At 48.4% G+C, this 22033-nt stretch overlaps 1 protein-coding gene across 1 annotated transcript in view; it reads right to left on the bottom strand.

Annotated features, from left to right (window-relative positions):
- LOC119974754 (serine-rich adhesin for platelets-like) overlaps positions 1–22033 on the bottom strand; it is a 253856-nt gene that overhangs the window by 141985 nt on the left and 89838 nt on the right. The window contains exons 10-13 of the mRNA XM_038813953.1: positions 21290–21388; positions 17179–17286; positions 5446–5544; positions 1334–1441 (exon numbers count right to left, since the gene is read on the bottom strand). Of these exons, the coding sequence (XP_038669881.1) occupies positions 1334–1441; positions 5446–5544; positions 17179–17286; positions 21290–21388 (414 nt within the window). The remainder of the gene's footprint in view (positions 1–1333; positions 1442–5445; positions 5545–17178; positions 17287–21289; positions 21389–22033) is intronic.

The raw sequence follows: 22033 nt of genomic DNA, 5'->3' as shown, positions 1-22033 counted from the left end.
GGTTTGGAAGGTGCTGCCCAGGGAACCTTGGTGAATTTCTGCGGTACATCTTGTGGATGGTACACACGGCTGCCACTTTGCGTTGGTAGTGGAGGATGTGAATGTTTGTGGGTGGGGTGCCAATCTGATGGAGCTGCTTTGTTCTGGATGGTGTCGAGCTTCTTGAGAGTTTTTTGAGCTGTACTCATCAAGGCAAGTGGAGAGCATTCCATCACATTCCTGACTTGTGCCTTGTCGATGGTGGACATGCTTTGAGGAGTCAGGAGGTGAGTTATTCGCTGCAGGATTCCTAGTCTCTGACCTACTCTGGTAGCCACAGTATTTGTATGGCGAGTCCAGTTTAGTTTCTGGGTAATGCTAACCCCCAGGATGTTGATTGTGGGGTATTAGGCAATGGTATCGCTATTGAATGGCCAGGAGTGATGGTTTAAATCTCTCTTTTTGGAGATGGTAAGTGTCTGGCACTTGTGTGCCGTGAATGTTACTTGCAGCTTGTCAGCCCAAGCCTGGATATAGGCCAGTTTTGCTGCATTTGGACACTGACTGCTTCAGTGTCGGAGTAGTCATGTGTGATGCTGAACATTGTGCAATCATCAGCGAGAGTAGCGACTCTGTGCCTGGGTATAGGTTTCCCTTGTTAGTTTCCAATGAAGCTTTTGTCCTTCCTTAGTAATGGCTGCCCGGCCTGAAGAAACTTGGTGAGATGCTGCAGTGCATCTTGAAGATGGAACACACAGCTGCCACTGTTTGTCGGTGGTGGAGGATGTGAATATTTGTGGATGGGGTGCCGATCAAGCGGGGCTTCTTTGTTCTGGATGATGTTGAGCTTCTTGAGTGTAGTTGGAGCTGCACTCATTTAGGCAAGTGGAGAGCATTCCATCATACTCCTGACCTCTGCCTTGTGACAGGCTTTGTGGAGTCAGGAAGTATATTGCGCGCTACAGGTTTTCTAGTCTCTAACCTGCTCTGGTCGCCACAGTATTCATATGGCTGGGTCCAGTTTAGTTTCTGGCCATAGTGAACCCCCATGATGTTGATAGTGGGGTATTAGGCAATGATATTGCCATTAAATGTCAAGGAGCGATGATTTAAATCTCTCTTATTGGAGATGGTAAGTGCCTGCCACTTGTTTAGCACAGTTGGCTAAACAGCTGGCTTGTAATGCAGAACAAGGCCAGCAGCGCGGGTTCAATTCGCGTACCGGCCTCCCAGAACAGGCACCGGAATGTAACTTCATTGAAGCCTGCTTGTGACAATAAGCTATTATTATTATTATTATCTGGTATTGCCGTGGGCTGCCACGGTGAGAGAGAATGAATGGGGTATTCCTTACCCGATAGGGTGATGTTGCGAACAATTGTGGTCACGGTGTTGGAGAGGGTGGCATTAATCGTGGTGTCAGTCACGTTCACCGGCCAAGACATTCCGCTGGTTGTAGAACCTGAAAATAGAGAGAGAGAGAAGCAATTAGACCAAAGCGACTTCACCTCCGCATAGGAACGCTTCAACAGGAGGAGGACATTCTGTCCCTCAAACACTGCTGCCCCATTCAACACCATCCTGAATTCAACTCCTCTCTCCAAAGATTTCTACACAAAAACTGCCTCTCTAAACCTTTTCAAAATGTCTCTCTGAGCTCCTTGGCTCTACCCAGGAATGATCTCATCTCCACAAGCTGAAAATCAAAATGATCTTTTTAGGGCGCAAGGCAAATTAACTCCCCGGGACTTTCCCAGTCAAACCACTGACCGTTAGCCCAGACTGACAAACACATTCCTTTGTCAATTTTACCTTCTATCTGCTAAAAGCACCCAGGCCCTGCAAAATAGAATTATTTTTTTAGAAACATGACCAGTGCATTGGAACACACTCAAACCCCACGCTTTTAACCCGTACATTGCCCAATACTTGGAATCCAATATTCCGAAACTCTTCCAGATATCTCAGTCCCACTTCTCTCCGTTGTTGCCCCATGGGCACAAGCCTCAGCACAGATTAGGAACAGCGAAATGTGGCATTGCCGTTGCCGAGGGTGGATGACGTCAATGACTGCCTACCCCAAAGTCGTTGATGTAAGCGAGACTCACCAGGTGTTCACAGCTCTTACACATCTGGGATACAGACCGTTCTAATTACCCTCTGGTGGGGAATTTGATATGGAGGGGTCTTGGGGAGGTTTGGTGTGGTGCTGCTGGAGCCGGGGGTTGAGGGAGTGAGCGTGACCCTGGCCAGTTTACCTTTCAATGGACAATTCTGAGAAATGAAGAAGCGCAAACGTTTTCTCCGCCATGGTTCGGCGGCAAACCCTCAAAATCAGGAGAAGGAATTTTGAACTAATTTCCTACCTGCGGAAGTGTGACCTTTTGTCATCCACTCGGTACAACGCATGCCGCTGCCCGGAGTGGTTAATTCCGTTGTGTGTGTGTCACGGCCCCCTGGAGATTGAAGTCCAGAGGGGGAGGGCGGTTTGGTTTTGTGGGAAATATCCTACTGGGATGGATAACTCTGATAGCTGCATGCACTGAGATGGCAGGCACAGGAAGTTATGCCAAGTCCCCTTGTTCCATCCCCCCCACCCCCCAATGCCCTCTGCCACCTGACTGGGAGGTTGAGTGTGATGGCCCTCCTGGTCCACGTGACTGACTTTGTTGCTCAGCATGCTGGAGCACACAAACACCGACCAATGGGGAAGATACACGAGGCACAGGGAGTGGAGCCCCTGCTCAGAGTGAACCATAAGACCATAAGACATAGGAGCAGAATTAGGCCACTTGGCCCATCGGGTCTGCCCTGCCATTCAATCATGGCTGATATTTTCTCACCCCCATTCTCCTGCCTTCTCCCCATAACCCCTGATCCTCTTATTAATCAAGAACCTATCTATCTCTGTCTTAAAGACACTCATCTCCACTGTCTTCTGCGGCAAATAGTTCCACAGATCCGCCATTCTCTGGCTGAAGAAATTCCTCCTCATCTCTGTTTTAAATGATCGTCCCTTTAGTCTGAGATGGTGTCCTCTGCTTCTAATTTTTCCCACAAGTGGAAACATTCTCTCCACGTCCACTCTATCCAGGCCTCGCAGTATCCCGTAAGTTTCAATAAGATCCCCTCTCATCCTTCTAAACTCCCAACGAGTACAGACGCAGAGTCAACTCGGGATTCCAGAACTTGGGAGTCAGAGTGTGAACACCTGGATTGTTTTGTTATTCTATTTATTCACGGGATGTGGGCTTTGTTGGCTAGGCCAGCATTTGTTGCCCATCCCTAATTGTCTTGAGAAGGGGGTGGTGACCTGCGTAGTGTCGGTACACCTACTGTGCTGTTAGGGAGGGAGTTCAGGATTTTGACCCATCGACATTGAAGGAACAGTCCATACATTTCCAAATGAGGATCGTGAGTGACTTGGTGGGGAACCTCCAGGTGGTGGGTTTCTCAGGTATCTGCAGCTCTCCTTCTTGATGGTGAAGGAAATGCCACACAATTGTCGGCTAGTTTGTCTTGGATCAGTAGAGGGCAAATTATTCAAATCAACTCTGAGAGATAGGATTAACTGTCACATAGAAAGGCATGGACTAGTCAGGGATAGACAGCATGGATTTGTTAAAGGAAGAACTTGTCTCACAAATTTGAATGAGTTCTTTGATGGAGTAACAAGAAGGGTTCATGAAGATAGTGCAGTGGATATAAAGGGTATTAATGGTCAATGCCTGCCCTTGCGAATGGAAAGTTGTTTCAAGTGGTGTTCCACAAGGTTCGGTGTTGGGACCCTTACTCTTTGTATTATATATTAACGATTTGGACGTGAATGTTGGGAACACGATTGGGAAATTTGCAGACGACACAAAGGTTGGCCGAGTGGTACAATCTGTAGAATGATCCAGATGGATTGGGGCAATGGGCGATAAAGTGGCAGATGGAATTTAACACAGAGAGTGTGAGGTCATGCATTTGGGAAGATCAAACAGTTATAGGGAGTACACAATGAATGGGAATATACTAAGAGGGATAGACAAAGTGAAAGTTCTTGGCGTACAAGTATACAGGTCCCAAAAGGCTGCAGTTTAAAGTAGACAAGGTTGTCAAGAAAGCATATGGAATGCTCTCCTTCATTGGCAGAGGTATAGAATATAAATTCAGGGTATAATGTTGGAATTGTATAAAACACTGGTGAGGCCACAACTGGAGTATTGTGTAATGTTCTGGTCACCACATTACAGGAAGGATGTAATTGCTCTGGAGAGAGTACAGGGGAGGTTTACCAAGAATGTTGCCAGGGCTAGAAAAGTGTCCCTCCGAGGAGAGATTAGATAGGTTGGGGTTATTTTCCTTGGAACAAAGAAGACTGAGGGGTAATTTAATTGAGATGTACAAACTTATGAGGTGAAGAGCTAGAGTGGGCAGGATAAAATTGTTTCCCCTGGTGGAGAATTCTAGAACCAGGGGACATAGATTCAAGATAAGAGGCAGAAGGTGTTGAGGGGACATGAGGAAGAACTTTTTTATGCAGAGGGTACTGGGTGCCTGGAATTCAATGCCCGAGTTGGTGATGGAGGCAGAGACCCTAAACTCTTTTTAAAAATACCTGAACCTGCACATTAATTGCTGTAAAATACAGGGCTATGGTCCAGGTGCAGAAAGAGGGATTAGGAAGGGCACCTGGGTGTCCTTGGGTTGGCATGGACAAGATGGGCCGAAAGGCCTCTTTTTCGATGTAACCTTTTTATGATTCCATGGTAGCAGTCGCGGTTTTGGAAGGAGCTGCCTAAGGAGCCTTGGTGAATTGCTGCAGTGCATCTTGTAGATTGATACATACGGCTGCTACTGTGCGGCAGTTGTGGAGGGAGTGAATGTTTGTGGAAGGGGGAGCAATGAAGTGGGGCTGCTTTGTCCTGGATGGTGTCGAGCATCTTGAGTTGTAGTTGGAGCTGCACTCATCCAGGCAAGTGGAGAGTATTCCATTACACTCCTGACTTTTGCTTTGTAGGTGGTGGACAGGGTTTGGTGAGTCAAGAGGTGAGTTACTCAATGTAGGATTCCCAACCCCTGACCTATTCCTGTCGCCACCTGGCTAGGTGCAATTCAGTTTCTGGTCAATGGGAACCCACGAGGATGTTGATAGAGAGGGAATTCATCGATGGTAATGACACTGACTGTCGTGGGCCGATGGTTTGATTATCTCTTGTTGGAGATGGTCATTGTCTGGCCTACCACTCATCAGCCCAAGCTTGGATATTGTCCAGGTCTTGCTGCATTTGCATGTGGTCTGCTTCAGCGTCTAAGGAGTTGCAAATGATGCTGAAAATTGTGCAATGTATAGAGACTCTGTGCCTAGGTATAAGTTTCCCTGGTTAGTTACCAATGAAGATTTTGTTCTTCCTTAGTAATGTCTACCCAGTATTGCCTCGAGTCACCATGGTGAGTGAGAACAAATGTCTTATTCCTTACCAAGCAGGGTGGTGTTGTGATCAATTGTTATCATGGTGCTCGCATTAGACATGGTGCCAGTTACGCTTACTGACCCAGACATTCCGCTGGTTGTGGAATCTGAAATAGAGAGGGAGAGAGAGAGAGAGTCAAGCAATTAGCCCAAGACAACTTCACTGCCGCATGAGATCGCTTCAACAGGATAGGACATTCTGCCTCTCAAGCCCTGCTGGCCCATCCAACATCATCCTGGCTAATGTTGCTAATTAGCCAGCTAAAACTGGCGAAGTGTATTCTTGGAGGCTCGATCACATGATTTGCACCCAACTCTCCAGCTTTAGTCAGCCAACATATCCGACCTTGTGCCGCATGGTCTTCCTGTGCTCATCATAAAGCAATAGGACTCGTTTCCTGATTGTATGATGCTTTACAGTTAGCCAAGCGGCCTTTTGTTCCTCCTATTTTCAATATTTAGAGATCTGAGAAAGAGGGATGTTCAAAGTGAATGACAGAATAAATCTCCAATCTTCATTAATTTCATGATGGCTTTTCACCAGTTGCGTCCTCCAATACATCTCCAATTCCTGGATTACGCTCACCAAGTGAGGCGCAATGTGCAGGACACATTTACTCACCTCCTGACTCCCCCACAAAGCCTGTCCACCATCTCCAAGGTCACAGGTCAAGAGTGTGATGGAATACTCCCCAGTTGCCTGGATGAATGCAGCTCCAACAACACTCAAGCAGAACAAAGCAGTTCTGCTTGATTGACACCCCATCATAAACACTTGGAATGCTGTGAATGGTTTCGATCCCCTTACTGAAGGAAGATATACTGACATTGAAGGTAGTCCAGGGAAGGTTCACTCGGTCGATCCCGGGTGTGGAGGGATTTTCTTATGAGAAGAGGCTGAATATGTTGGGTCTGTACTCATTGGAGTTTAGAAGAATGAGAGGTAACCTTATTGAGACATATAGGCCGGGATTCTCCCTTTTGGGGACTAAGTCCCCACGCCCACCAGAAAATGGGCGAGAATCACTCCAGACTTTTTCCTTGAAAGTCTGGGGTGAGTCTCTGTTTTCCAGGGAGCTAGCAGGGCTCCAGCGTGCCTCCCGCAAATCTGGCTGCCGGTGTGGCCCAGCTAGCCAGACCACGTGGCTGCAAGCCCACTTTGGAGCGGGAGCAACCGACATGGCGAACCCATGTAGCGGGCCCGCGCGGAGAACGCAGAGGGAATCGAGGATTATTGGGATAAAATGGGAAAGTAGAGATGAGGATTATTGGATCAATCATGACCTCATTGAATGGGGGAGCAGGCTATATGGGCTGAATGGCCCCCTTCTGCTCCTAAGCCTTTTGGACTTATGGACCCCAGACCAACACTGAAGGGTTGACAAGCCAATGAGACTCAGAGCACAGCAGCATGGAGAGAGGGGAAGGAGTTGAGAGAATCAGGGATCAGGATTAAGATTGTTCCGCCCTTTACATGTCACAGTGAAGGGAAGGTTGTCTCAATCAGCTGGCTGGTCAGGGAGATGGTTGTCGGACTTCCGTTTGCCGTTCCTGAAGAAAGATAGTTAACTCATGGTGAACCATCATAACCAGATATTGAGCAGCAGCCGCAGGTGTAGAGGTTTGACAGAGGTTAACGACACTGATCAATTGCAAGTGTGATGAATAGAGGATTGTAGATATATCGGATTATAAACATTTGGCCATTTAAATGTTAAAAGCCTGTGTTCGAGTGTTTGAGACTGCAGTGGTCATATTTTTAAAATAATCTTGGACGCGATTCTCCGAGGCCGCGCCGGTTGGGAGCATCGGCGGCCGCGCCATTTTATCGCGTGACGCGGTCTGATGTCGTCCCGCCATTCTCCCAACCGGCGAGAACGGCCCCGTCAAGTTCTGCGCCGTGCCAGCTGGAGAATCGCCCGAGACACTCACAACGGCGATTCTCCGGTACCCCAGCCATTCTCCGGCCCAGATGGGCTGAGCGCCCACTGCGACCCGACAGGTTCCCGCAGGCGCCGTCCACACCTGGTCGCTGCCGGCGGGAACTGTGCTGGAACGCTGGGGGTGTGGCGTGTGGGGGGGAGGGGGGTTCCTTTACTGGGGGGGGGGGGGGGGGGGCTCCGATGGGGTCTGGCCCGCAATCGGGGCCCACCGATGGGCGGGCCGGCCTCTCTAAAGGAGGACCTCCTTTCCTCCGCCGCCCCACAAGATCCATCCGCCATCTTCTTGCGGGGCAGCCTCGGGGAGGACGGAAACCGCGTATGCACGGGTGACTTCATTTACACGACACCGGCTGCATCATTTACGCGGCGCCACTTTTTACGCGAATCCAAGGCCCAGCGCACGTAAAATACGGGACGCCGCTCCTAGCCCCCCGGGGGCGGGAGAATACGGGGCTGGGAGCGGGCTCCGACGCCGGAGTGAAACACTCCGGTTTTCAATCCGCATCGGGACTTTGTCTCCATTTCGGAGAATCGCGCCCCTTGTTTTGTAGCCACCGAAGTTGGCCATTCCCTAAATACAAAATGGAGGAACGCAAAGCTTACAGGTTAAAATGGACAATGTTAACACAGCACAAGCAGGCTGCACCAAGCCAATGTGTATTCTGTCTGCTAAGAGAGCAGACAGCACCGAAACGAACATTCCGCATACTAATGAGGCAATCTCCAGGATAGTTAACATAGTAATGGAACGATCCCAGGGACAATGGACACAAATGGGGAAGTGATTGCAACAGTGTATGGGAAACCAGACACCCCGGCACCAGCGGGGTCCGAAAACAAAGCACCTGAAGGCCCACCCAGTAGCCAAGGAACAGCCTCAGTATTGGGGGGATTCAAACATATCGATTGTGAAGAGGCCCAATCGATTCCCAGGAGGAAAAGGGTCCGCCCAAAAGGGCGCGGAGCCTTGGGACCTATAAAAGACAGGTCCCACACTAAGTTCATTCTTCTTACCCAGCCCTCCTCTCTGGACCAGTATTTTGACCAGCTTTTGCCAAGAAGTCCTTGAACGAGAGAGAGGAGAGGTTTGGGACAGCAGCTGCCAGCAAGTAAATCTCACAACGATCGCTAACAGAGATAGACACTCCTGACCCCTTTTTAACCCGTACCAACCTGAAGTCTGCAGAACAGAGCAGAGCAAGAGGCCTTGTCCCCTGATCCGGCAGTTCCCTTCGAGATAGGTATTGGTTTATTTAGTGGTAGGAATAGTTTAATCCTCTTAGCGTCTGCATGGGTAATATTATAATTGTATTATAATAAACTCAGTTGTTTGAACTGACTAATTGGTGTATGGTTTTATTGCTTTGAACTTGACCTTGAAGCTTGTGGTGGTATCTTAATGATACCTGGCGACTCCAGAGCTAAGTAACGATACAGAGCCAAATTGAGTGTTAAGCACACTCACCCAGAACGAGCAACATTTAGTGGCAACTCCGCCTGGACTCGATTAGAAGTGGCTCCGAGAGAACCCAGAAATTTGAATCAGAAATCCAATTGGGAAAAGGAAAAACCACAAGTGTTCAAGGAGTTCAAACCAATAATCATAATTCAGAAGTGTGTTTTTGCATGCGTAACTAACAGGGTTGTAAGGGATTTTTTGTTGCGACAAACTGTCGGGAGTTTTATAAGTCTGAACATAGCGAAAGCCATACCCGTATTTTAAGCATTGCCTTATCATCCCTCGTTCCAAATTAAAGAGAGCATAAAGAAAAGGAAATGGCCATGCAGGCAATGGAACGCCTCATGAACCCAGAGCAGTTCGTGGTCGCAGCGACCAACAGTAGCAGAGTAGGCCAGTGTCCCGTATGGGAGCTGTAACTCAGGAAGTACCTCAAAGGGAAAGGAGTGAGTTTTGTGTGAATGAGGAGACAGGTCCCGCGAGTATAGGACATACTTGGTGGGAGAACCTATCTCAAATTCATAAAAATAATATAGGTAAAGCACGCAAGCCGATAGTAATTGTGTCCTGCTTGGCACAATTGCGAGGCACAGAGGAGGTCGTTTGGACACTCCGCAAAGAATTAGAAGAGAGGAATAGGATGAGCAAAGTGGATGTCAGGGACATTGAAAAGGAGAATCTAGAAAGGAGAATTAGGGGGCCTCACGGTAGCATGGTGGTTAGCATCAATGCTTCACAGCTCCAGGGTCCCAGGTTCGATTCCCGGCTGGGTCACTGTCTGTGCGGAGTCTGCACGTCCTCCCCGTGTGCGCGTGGGTTTCCTCCGGGTGCTCCGGTTTCCTCCCACAGTCCAAAGATGTGCGGGTTAGGTGGATTGGCCATGCTAAATTGCCCGTAGTGTAAGGTTAATGGGGGGATTGTTGGGTTACGGGTATACCGGTTACGTGGGTTAAGTAGGGTGATCATTGCTCGGCACAACATCGAGGGCCGAAGGGCCTGTTCTGTGCTGTACTGTTCCATGTTCCATGTTCCAGAATTAAGAAGGAGGTTGGCAGAGAAGGATAGAGAGGTGGATGATGCCAAGAGGGCACATCAGTCTTGTCTAGCCCATCTGAGCAGTTCCCAAGCCTAGTATGAGAAAGCCTATCAGGATGTGCAGCGCGCAGTTCAGATAAGAGAAGATTCAGAGAAGCAGGTGGAGGCACTGCAAAGGCAATGCTCTGACCTAAAGGCAGCTTTAAGAGCACTCCATGCTGCCACCACTGAGCAAAGGATCATGCTAAATTTAGGAAGCAGATTGCGCAGCTGCAATCTCTGCTTTCTGTGCAGAATGGGTTCCAAGAGACATTTGGAACCCAGTTAGGTGAGGAAAATGCCCCAGATTGGCAGGAATTAAGCGAAACCGTGCAGCGCTATGTTCAGGGAACATGTGCGCCAGCGGCGCAACAGAAAAGGAAAGCGCCCCAACCCCCACAGATCAGATAACACCCGCGCCTATGAACCCAGTCACCACCCAAAGAAAGGCAACCACAAAAGGCACACCCGAGGTCACCTACACCACCCCATTAACCGTAACACAACTAAGGGACGCATGTGAGAAAATCACCCCGTTCCTCCCCACTGCAGACCCCCACCAATTTTTCGCAAGAGTTAAACAGCAGGCTACCATGTACGGCCTGGATGAGCGAGAGCAAGTGAAGCTCACAGTGTTGAGTTTAGACTCATCAGTTGTAGCAGCCCTCCCCGACCCACAGAACGTTGGAGGAGGCACCCTCGAAGAGATGCATACAGCTATTTTAGACGCGATAGGCGACAACAGAGGAGACCCAGTCGAAGGTCTAAATAAGTGTAGGCAGGAAAGAACAGAGCATCCCACAGCATTCGCAGGAAGGCTGTGGATTCATTTCACTGCCGTTTTTGGCGATTTAGACCACGCTCATTTAACCCGCGATAATATGGTTAAATGGACCCGCGCAATCATCTCCCACGCCACAGATGCAGGACAGAATGTCTGCAGCAGTTATGACCCCTCAGAAGAGGCCCATAATGAAAAATGGGTTTTGTAAAGATTGTCCCGTGCTTGGGAACAATCCGTCCAAGGCAAGGTTAAAGTAAAGACCCCAGAAGAAGCTCAGGCTGCAGCAGATATACAGGCAGTAAGAGCGCACCAAAACCCCGCATGGGTAAATGAAGGAAAGAACATCCCCCCACAGAAGTCGCAGGAATGTTACAACTGCGGACATTTAGGACATTTTGCAAAAGAATGCAACGCCCCACAGAAATCTCAGAGAGGCCAGCAGACAGGCACTCTGACCAGGAACAAAGCAAAGCCAATCCACAGTATAGGGACACAGTCAGGACAGACCAATGTGGACGGAACGGACTGACGGTGTTCGGGCTCCCCCACTTGGGTCTGTGACACCCTCTGGGACCGATCAGGAAGACCGGTGGTCACAGCAAAAATTAGAGGGAAGCCCATAGAATTACTTTGGGACACAGGAGGGTCCCGCACTACCATTAATTCCTCCACTACACCACAGGCAGACACGTGGCCCACTACAGCTTCAATTACACTCAGCGGATTTACAGGTCACTCACAGCAGGGACACATTACAGCCCCGTATCAATTCAGCTAGGGAACATCTCCACCAGACACCCCGTTGTGTTAGTTAATCTGCCCCGCACAGCAGAACACATACTGGGTATTGACTTCATGAATGCCCACAGCCTGTTGTTCGATCCAGTAAATCAGTGTGTCTGGAGAATGGCAAAATCTGACAGAGCACCCGCAACTCTCACAGTAGGAGAGTATGCGAACAGAATTAGCGCAGTAGGTGACTATTGTTTTGACCCGACCACGCTTAGCACGGACAAACAGGTTAGGGCAGTTTTGAACAGACACAGAACAGCATTTGCCAGTCACCGGCACGACTGCGGCAGAATGACTGGACAAGTTCAAGTTACTGGACCTGACCCGAGACCACAGAGACAGTACCGATTTCCCCTAGAAGCAGAGGGAGAAATTGGAAAGGTTATAGAGAGCTTATTAGAGCAGGGTGTACTTAGGACAGTAGCCTCAACTAATAATGCACCTATTTGGCCAGTGAGGAAGCCCGACGGATCATGGCGTCTGACCATAGATTATCGGGAACTCAACAAAGTTACCCCAGCAGTAGCCCCCATGGTAGCAACAAGTCCCGAGACCATGCTCAAGCAGGGACTCCACTCCAAATATTTCACGATATTGGACATTAGCAACGGCTTCTGGTCAATCCCATTGGCAAAGGCGTGCCAGTACAAATTTGCCTTTGCATTTAAAGGACAGCAGTATACGTGGACATGCCTCCCACAAGGATTCCACAATTCCCCCTCCATTTTCCACCGACAGCTGGCAAATGGATTAGCCAAATTTTCCCGACCCGAATGTCTGGTACAGTATGTGGACGACCTATTACTACAGACAGACACCAAGGCAGAGCACATCACGCTTCTGGCCGAGCTCCTGGAAATTTTACAAGACATTGGATGTAAAGTTAACCCCAGAAAGGCCCAGATATTGGAGAATCAGGTGATGTATTTGGGTACAGTCATCACACGCGGCAAACACGAGATCGAGTTCAAAAGAATTGAATCAATCGTCAAATTGCCCCTTCCCCAAGATTTTTCAGCCCTCCGGTCATTTTTAGGACTGGTTGGGTACTGTCTGAACCATATCGATGGTTTTGCGACCAAGGCAGCCCCACTCTCAGACCTCTTTAAGAAAGGAGCACCGTGGGAATGGCTTCCACAGCATACAGAGGCTGTGGAAGAGTTAAAAAAGGCCCTCAGCGCAGCACCCACGCTACAAGTTCCAGACCAACTCTCCCCCTACGCAATAGAGGTAACTAGCACCGATCTGACCCTCTCGGCCGTGCTCCTTCAGGAACGGCACGAGCAGCTACGACCAGTGGCTTATGCCTCCAGACTTTTAGACCCCGTAGAACAAGGATTTTCAGCCTGCGAGAGGCACCTACTAGCAGTATTTTGGGCAGTTCAGTACTTCTCGTACATTACCGGACTCAATCCCATCACCATTTTGACCGAACACACCCCCACACAGTTACTTTTAGACGGACGACTGAAGGACGGTTCAGTGAGCCAGATAAGAGCAGCTAGGTGGACACTACTGTTACAAGGACGGGACATAACAGTTAAACGGACCAAGACACACACATTTTTAGCGGACAACCTACAGTATCCAGGATAACCGCATGAATGCAAGATAGTAGCACCCCGACACAACACAGGACCATTCATTGCCAAGATGCCCCTTGGAAGATAGGGAATTCAAGCCAGAGCCCCCAGCACATAGACACGTGTGCCCCCTTGAAAATCTATGTAGACGGTTCATCCACAGGTTTAGATGGCGAACGCATCACTGGATGCGGGATTTATGTGGAAGATGCGCAGGGACGCGCACTAGAGGAGATTTCATTAACGTTACCAGGTTACTTAGGCGGGCAGGCAGCAGAGCTCGCGGCCATTGTATATATAGTGGACCACCCAGATTCGTTCCCCAGCCCAGCAGACATATATTCGGACAGTTTATATGTCTGTAACAGCCTCACAGACTTTCTACCCCTGTGGAGGACAAGCGGTTTTGTCTCCGCAGATGGGAAGCCCCTTCCATCAGCCCCATTACTCCACCATATCCTAGAGAAGGCAAAGGATAGGACGTATGGCATCATTAAAGTTAGAAGTCCCCATCGATCATCCCCCCCTGGAAATGTAAAAGTCGACGCACTGGCTAAAGCAGGTTCCAGGCAAGGTCACTTTTGGACACCCCCAGCTAGCGCACCAGCTAGCGCCCCTGTGAGTTCAGTGCAGGTCTCACAGACAGAAATAGAAGATTTAGTACAGGCGCAGAAGCAGGGCGAAAATCTCCGGGAGATTTTAAAAGGAAACTTTGTGGCCCAGTACGATAAATTCAAACACGCTTTGACCACACATGAGGGTGTGATCATAAAAGATAAATTGTATGTAGTTCCTGAAAAGGACAGGAATCAAATGATTGCCTTGTTCCATGACGGTCATGGACACCAAGGGATCGACCCTACCACAACACACCTTCGACAAATCTGTTGGTGGCCCAACTTAAGACAAGATGTTACTCACTATATAGAGAATTGTTTAATTTGTGCGCAGAATAACCCGGAGAGGTATTCAAAGAAGGCACAACTCAGCCACACTCGCCCCGTTAATGGCCCCTGGACAAACCTCCAGATCGATTTTATAGGTCCATTGCCCCCTTGCAGGAATGGCTATAAATATGTTCTGGTGGTCATAGATACCTTTACCAAATGGGTAGAGGCATTCCCTTCACGCACCAACACAGCAAAGACAACTGCAAAGATCCTGACCCACCACATCTTTACGAGATGGGGACTCCCCAGAAGTATAGAATCAGATCAGGGATCTCATTTTATAGGACGGGTCATGAAGAACGTCCTGACCATATTCGGAATCAAACAGAATTTTCACATTGTGTATCACCCCCAGTCAAGCGGGATAGTGGAACGCTTGAATCAGACTCTAAAATCGACCCTTAGAAAGATGGTACAGGAGAACAATTCGACTTGAGATTCAGTGCTCCCATTCACTCTTATGTTCATAAGAAATACTGTTTCATCATCTACAGGTTTCACCCCACACACACTCATGACGGGACGCTCTATGAAAGGATCAGAATTCCTTTTAGGACTCGACCAGCCCAGAAGTGACGGCCCTCGCACACGAGAAAGCAGTTAAACAACTAGTTGAGACTGTAAAGCCTTCTCAGTTAGCAGCCGCAGTAAAATTGGGTAAAAGGAGGAAACAGAGCAAGGCCTTTTACAACAAAAATGTCCACCCCACAGAATTTCAGGTTGGGCAACAAGTGATGTTATCTGTATATAACACCAGCACGTTTTTGGCTCCAAAATTTTCCGGCCCGTACTCATATTTCGGACAAAATCAGCCCCTCAGTATACAGAATAAAGTACCCCAACGGTAAGGCTGCGTGGTTCCATATTAACCAGCTAAAGGCTTATGGAACACAGTCAAACCACTCGCACCATGTCCTGCTAGACGCAGCAGAACACCTCGCTCCGCCCACAGGAGACACATTTCCCCCCTCTCCCTCACAGACCAGTTCCTCATCGGACTCGACCTTGACTCCGCCCACTGACTTCAGACCACGCCCCGGAACGCCCACAAGCTGCCACAGCAGAGACAGTGACTGTGAGACTGAGGACAGCCACAGCACTCCACCCTACAGCCCCCACTTCAGCGACTTCGACCCCGACTCCAGTGATTTAGAGATCACTTACATAAAAAATCCAGACCCACACCCAAACCCACCACCCAACACTGATGACCCCGACAACGCTCCTTCAAATTTAGACCCCACGATTTGGCACAGGGACAATTCTTGGAGACTTGTCCGAAACGATGAGAGTGACCCCCGGTTACACAATGCAAAAATTGCATGCCTGATACATACAAGGGTATGGGATCCGGGAGAAGAGGGTGACTTGATGTCTGACTCCGACACGGCAACCCCTTTGCGACCCTGTTTGCAGAGAATGAAGAGAAGTGAGGTGTCCAGATGATGTAAAAAGTGGAACCGCTTGAGAGAAGCGCTGTCCTTTCTGATGGAACCTGCACGCATGTTGGTTATGTTTGTCTGTTTGTATGTTGTTGGAACCAACAATTCTACGGACACGTGCTTGTAGGATTAGAATAGCGGTTTTAATATACTCACAACAGAGCCAGCCTATTAGCCATTGAACTTTCGGTGAACTGGCCGGCTGACCATGTGGGACTGATCTTTATACAGCAGCGTCCGGGGGAGGAGTCCTGGGCAGAGCCAAGGGAGAAGCCCCGTACAACTCGAGCATTCCCAGAGCTACTCCCCCTGGAGAACAGGTAGTGCAACTGCACTTACAATATAGACACATGTATATACAGATTATAATCCGGTGCGATTACATTCACCACATATGTTAAATGTTTGATTTGGAGATTGGCCACTTGGTTTTCAGCTGAAAAGCTTGTGACCACCTCACATGCACGTTAGTCTGTCCACCGATATTTCTCAGAACTTGACTCAGCTGAAATGTCTGGAGCCCAGTTCAACTTTTCACTAGGAGCATCTTGGCTCCCCTTTTTTTTTAGGTGCCCCTCTATTCCAGGGATAGAGGCAGCAATTCCACAATGACTACATTCTTGCCCGTTCGTTTCAGGTTGCTCAGGCAGTGCAGAAACGGCATTGAGGACCCGTCCTGTCTGAGGACCACCCCTTTGGTCAGCTAAGCTCGGGTACAGCACAGCACGACACACACGGGGATCTGGCCTACCACTTATCAGCTATTGAATGTCCAGGAATGATGGTTTAAATCTCTCTTTTTGGAGATGGTAAGTGTCTGGCACTTGTGTGCCGTGAATGTTACTTGCAGCTTGTCAGCCCAAGCCAGGATAGAGGCCAGTTTTGCTGCATTTGGACACTGACTGCTTCAGTGTCGGAGTAGTCATGTGTGATGCTGAACATTGTGCATTCATCAGCGAGAGTAGCGACTCTGTGCCTGGGTATAGGTTTCCCTTGTTAGTTTCCAATGAAGCTTTTGTTCTTCCTTAGTAATGGCTGCCCGGCCTGAAGAAACTTGGTGAGATGCTGCAGTGCATCTTGAAGGTGGAACACACAGCTGCCACTGTTTGTCGGTGGTGGAGGATGTGAATATTTGTGGATGGGGTGCCGATCAAGCGGGGCTTCTTTGTTCTGGGTGATGTTGAGCTTCTTGAGTGTAGTTGGAGCTGCACTCATTTAGGCAAGTGGAGAGCATTCCATCACACTCCTGACCTCTGCCTTGTGACAGGCTTTGTGGAGTCAGGAGGTATATTGCGCGCTACAGGTTTTCTAGTCTCTAACCTGCTCTGGTCGCCACAGTATTCATATGGCTGGGTCCAGTTCAGTTTCTGGCCATAGTGAACCCCCATGATGTTGATAGTGGGGTATTAGGCAATGATATTGCCATTAAATGTCAAGGAGCGATGATTTAAATCTCTCTTATTGGAGATGGTAAGTGCCTGCCACTTGTTTAGCACAGTTGGCTAAACAGCTGGCTTGTAATGCAGAACAAGGCCAGCAGCGCGGGTTCAATTCGCGTACCGGCCTCCCAGAACAGGCACCGGAATGTGGGACTAAGGGCTTTTCACTGTAACTTCATTGAAGCCTGCTTGTGACAATAAGCTATTATTATTATTATTATCTGGTATTGTCGTGGGTTGCCACGGTGAGAGAGAATGAATGGGGTATTCCTTACCCGATCGGGTGATGTTGCGAACAATTGTGGTCACGGTGTTGGAGAGGGTGGCATTAATCGTGGTGTCAGTCACGTTCACCGGCCAAGACATTCCGCTGGTTGTAGAACCTGAAAATAGAGAGAGAGAGAAGCAATTAGACCAAAGCGACTTCACCTCCGCATAGGAACGCTTCAACAGGAGGAGGACATTTTGTCCCTCAAACACTGCTGCCCCATTCAACACCATCCTGAATTCAACTCCTCTCTCCAAAGATTTCTACACCAAAACTGCCTCTCTAAACCTTTTCAAAATGTCTCTCTGAGCTCCTTGGCTCTACCCAGGAATTATCTCATCTCCACAAGCTGAAAATCAAAATGATCTTTTTAGGGCGCAAAGCAAATTAACTCCCCGGGACTTTCCCAGTCAAACCACTGACCGTTAGCCCAGACTGACAAACACATTCCTTTGTCAATTTTACCTTCTATCTGCTAAAAGCACCCAGGCCCTGCAAAATAGAATTATTTTTTTAGAAACATAACCAGTGCATTGGAACACACTCAAACCCCACGCTTTTAACCCATACATTGCCCAATACTTGGAATCCAATATTCCGAAACTCTTCCAGATATCTCAGTCCCACTTCTCTCCGTTGTTGCCCCATGGGCACAAGCCTCAGCACAGATTAGGAACAGCGAAATGTGGCATTGCCGTTGCCGAGGGTGGATGACGTCAATGACTGCCTACCCCAAAGTCGTTGATGTAAGCGAGACTCACCAGGTGTTCACAGCTCTTACACATCTGGGATACAGACCGTTCTAATTACCCTCTGGTGGGGAATTTGATATGGAGGGGTCTTGGGGAGGTTTGGTGTGGTGCTGCTGGAGCCGGGGGTTGAGGGAGTGAGCGTGATCCTGGCCAGTTTGCCTTTCAATTGACAATTCTGAGAAATGAAGAAGCGCAAACGTTTTCTCCGCCATGGTTCGGCGGCAAACCCTCAAAATCAGGAGAAGGAATTTTGAACTAATTTCCTACCTGCGGAAGTGTGACCTTTTGTCATCCACTCGGTACAACGCATGCCGCTGCCCGGAGTGGTTAATTCCGTTGTGTGTGTGTCACGGCCCCCTGGAGATTGAAGTCCAGAGGGGGAGGGCGGTTTGGTTTTGTGGGAAATATCCTACTGGGATGGATAACTCTGATAGCTGCATGCACTGAGATGGCAGGCACAGGAAGTTATGCCAAGTCCCCTTGTTCCATCCCCCCCACCCCCCAATGCCCTCTGCCACCTGACTGGGAGGTTGAGTGTGATGGCCCTCCTGGTCCACGTGACTGACTTTGTTGCTCAGCATGCTGGAGCACACAAACACCGACCAATGGGGAAGATACACGAGGCACAGGGAGTGGAGCCCCTGCTCAGAGTGAACCATAAGACCATAAGACATAGGAGCAGAATTAGGCCACTTGGCCCATCGGGTCTGCCCTGCCATTCAATCATGGCTGATATTTTCTCACCCCCATTCTCCTGCCTTCTCCCCATAACCCCTGATCCTCTTATTAATCAAGAACCTATCTATCTCTGTCTTAAAGACACTCATCTCCACTGTCTTCTGCGGCAAATAGTTCCACAGATCCGCCATTCTCTGGCTGAAGAAATTCCTCCTCATCTCTGTTTTAAATGATCGTCCCTTTAGTCTGAGATGGTGTCCTCTGCTTCTAATTTTTCCCACAAGTGGAAACATTCTCTCCACGTCCACTCTATCCAGGCCTCGCAGTATCCTGTAAGTTTCAATAAGATCCTCTCTCATCCTTCTAAACTCCCAACGAGTACAGACGCAGAGTCAACTCGGGATTCCAGAACTTGGGAGTCAGAGTGTGAACACCTGGATTGTTTTGTTATTCTATTTATTCACGGGATGTGGGCTTTGTTGGCTAGGCCAGCATTTGTTGCCCATCCCTAATTGTCTTGAGAAGGGGGTGGTGACCTGCGTAGTGTCGGTACACCTACTGTGCTGTTAGGGAGGGAGTTCAGGATTTTGACCCATCGACATTGAAGGAACAGTCCATACATTTCCAAATGAGGATCGTGAGTGACTTGGTGGGGAACCTCCAGGTGGTGGGTTTCTCAGGTATCTGCAGCTCTCCTTCTTGATGGTGAAGGAAATGCCACACAATTTTCGGCTAGTTTGTCTTGGATCAGTAGAGGGCAAATTATTCAAATCAACTCTGAGAGATAGGATTAACTGTCACATAGAAAGGCATGGACTAGTCAGGGATAGACAGCATGGATTTGTTAAAGGAAGAACTTGTCTCACAAATTTGAATGAGTTCCTTGATAGAGTAACAAGAAGTGTTCATGAAGATAGTGCAGTGGATATAAAGGGTATTAATGGTCAATGCCTGCCCTTGCGAATGGAAAGTTGTTTCAAGTGGTGTTCCACAAGGTTTGGTGTTGGGACCCTTACTCTTTGTGTTATATATTAACGATTTGGACGTGAATGTTGGGAACACGATTGGGAAATTTGCAGACGACACAAAGGTTGGCCGAGTGGTACAATCTGTAGAATGATCCAGATGGATTGGGGCAATGGGCGATAAAGTGGCAGATGGAATTTAACACAGAGTGTGTGAGGTCATGCATTTGGGAAGATCAAACAGTTATAGGGAGTACACAATGAATGGGAATATACTAAGAGGGGTAGACAAAGTGAAAGTTCTTGGCGTACAAGTATACAGGTCCCGAAAGGCTGCAGTTTAAAGTAGACAAGGTTGTCAAGAAAGCATATGGAATGCTCTCCTTCATTGGCAGAGGTATAGAATATAAATTCAGGGTATAATGTTGGAATTGTATAAAACACTGGTGAGGCCACAACTGGAGCATTGTGTAATGTTCTGGTCACCACATTACAGGAAGGATGTAATTGCTCTGGAGAGAGTACAGGGGAGGTTTACCAAGAATGTTGCCAGGGCTAGAAAAGTGTCCCTTCGAGGAGAGATTAGATAGGTTAGGGTTATTTTCCTTGGAACAAAGAAGACTGAGGGGTAATTTAATTGAGATGTACAAACTTATGAGGTGAAGAGCTAGAGTGGGCAGGATAAAATTGTTTCCCCTGGTGGAGAATTCTAGAACCAGGGGACATAGATTCAAGATAAGAGGCAGAAGGTGTAGAGGGGACGTGAGGAAGAACTTTTTTATGCAGAGGGTACTGGGTGTCTGGAATTCAATGCCCGAGTTGGTGATGGAGGCAGAGACCCTAAACTCTTTTTAAAAATACCTGAACCTGCACATTAATTGCTGTAAAATACAGGGCTATGGTCCAGGTGCAGGGAGAGGGATTAGGAAGGGCACCTGGGTGTCCTTGGGTTGGCATGGACAAGATGGGCCGAAAGGCCTCTTTTTCGATGTAACCTTTTTATGATTCCATGGTAGCAGTCGCGGTTTTGGAAGGAGCTGCCTAAGGAGCCTTGGTGAATTGCTGCAGTGCATCTTGTAGATGATACATATGGCTGCTACTGTGCGGCAGTTGTGGAGGGAGTGAATGTTTGTGGAAGGGGGAGCAATCAAGTGGGGCTGCTTTGTCCTGGATGGTGTCGAGCATCTTGAGTTGTAGTTGGAGCTGCACTCATCCAGGCAAGTGGAGAGTATTCCATTACACTCCTGACTTGTGCCTTGTAGGTGGTGGACAGGGTTTGGGGAGTCAAGAGGTGAGTTACTCAATGTAGGATTCCCAACCCCTGACCTATTCCTGTCGCCACCTGGCTAGGTGCAATTCAGTTTCTGGTCAATGGGAACCCATGGGGATGTTGATAGAGAGGGAATTCGTCGATGGTAATGACACTGACTGTCGTGGGCCGATGGTTTGATTATCTCTTGTTGGAGATGGTCATTGTCTGGCCTACCACTCATCAGCCCAAGCTTGGATATTGTCCAGGTCTTGCTGCATTTGCATGTGGACTGCTTCAGTATCTGAGGAGTTGCGAATGATGCTGAAAATTGTGCAATATATAGAGACTCTGTGCCTAGGTATAAGTTTCCCTGGTTAGTTACCAATGAAGATTTTGTTCTTCCTTAGTAATGTCTACCCAGTATTGTCTCGAGTCATCATGGTGAGTGAGAACAAATGGCTTATTCCTTACCAAGCAGGGTGGTGTTGTGATCAATTGTTATCATGGTGCTCGCATTAGACATGGTGCCAGTTACGCTTACTGACCCAGACATTCCGCTGGTTGTGGAATCTGAAATAGAGAGAGAGAGAGAGAGAGAGTCAAGCAATTAGCCCAAGACAACTTCACTGCCGCATGAGAACGCTTCAACAGGATAGGACATTCTGCCTCTCAAGCCCTGCTGGCCCATCCAACATCATCCTGGCTAATGTTGCTAATTAGCCAGCTAAAACTGGTGAAGTGTATTCTTGGAGGCTCGATCACATGATTTGCACCCAACTCTCCAGCTTTGGTCAGCCAACATATCCGACCTTGTGCCGCATGGTCTTCCTGTGCTCATCATAAAGCAATAGGACTCGTTTCCTGATTGTATGATGCTTTACAGTTAGCCAAGCGGCCTTTTGTTCCTCCTATTTTCAATATTTAGAGATCTGAGAAAGAGGGATGTTCAAAGTGAATGACAGAATAAATCTCCAATCTTCATTAATTTCATGATGGCTTTTCACCAGTTGCGTCCTCCAATACATCTCCAATTCCTAGATTACGCTCACCAAGTGAGGCGCAATGTGCAGGACACATTTACTCACCTCCTGACTCCCCCACAAAGCCTGTCCACCATCTCCAAGGTCACAGGTCAAGAGTGTGATGGAATACTCCCCAGTTGCCTGGATGAATGCAGCTCCAACAACACTCAAGCAGAACAAAGCAGTTGTTTGA

The sequence above is a fragment of the Scyliorhinus canicula genome, chromosome 12 (assembly GCF_902713615.1).
Source record: "Scyliorhinus canicula chromosome 12, sScyCan1.1, whole genome shotgun sequence".
Lineage (NCBI taxonomy): Eukaryota > Metazoa > Chordata > Chondrichthyes > Carcharhiniformes > Scyliorhinidae > Scyliorhinus > Scyliorhinus canicula.
Note: the sequence above shows the minus strand (reverse complement) of the source record. Positions and strands in the feature narration are given on the sequence as shown.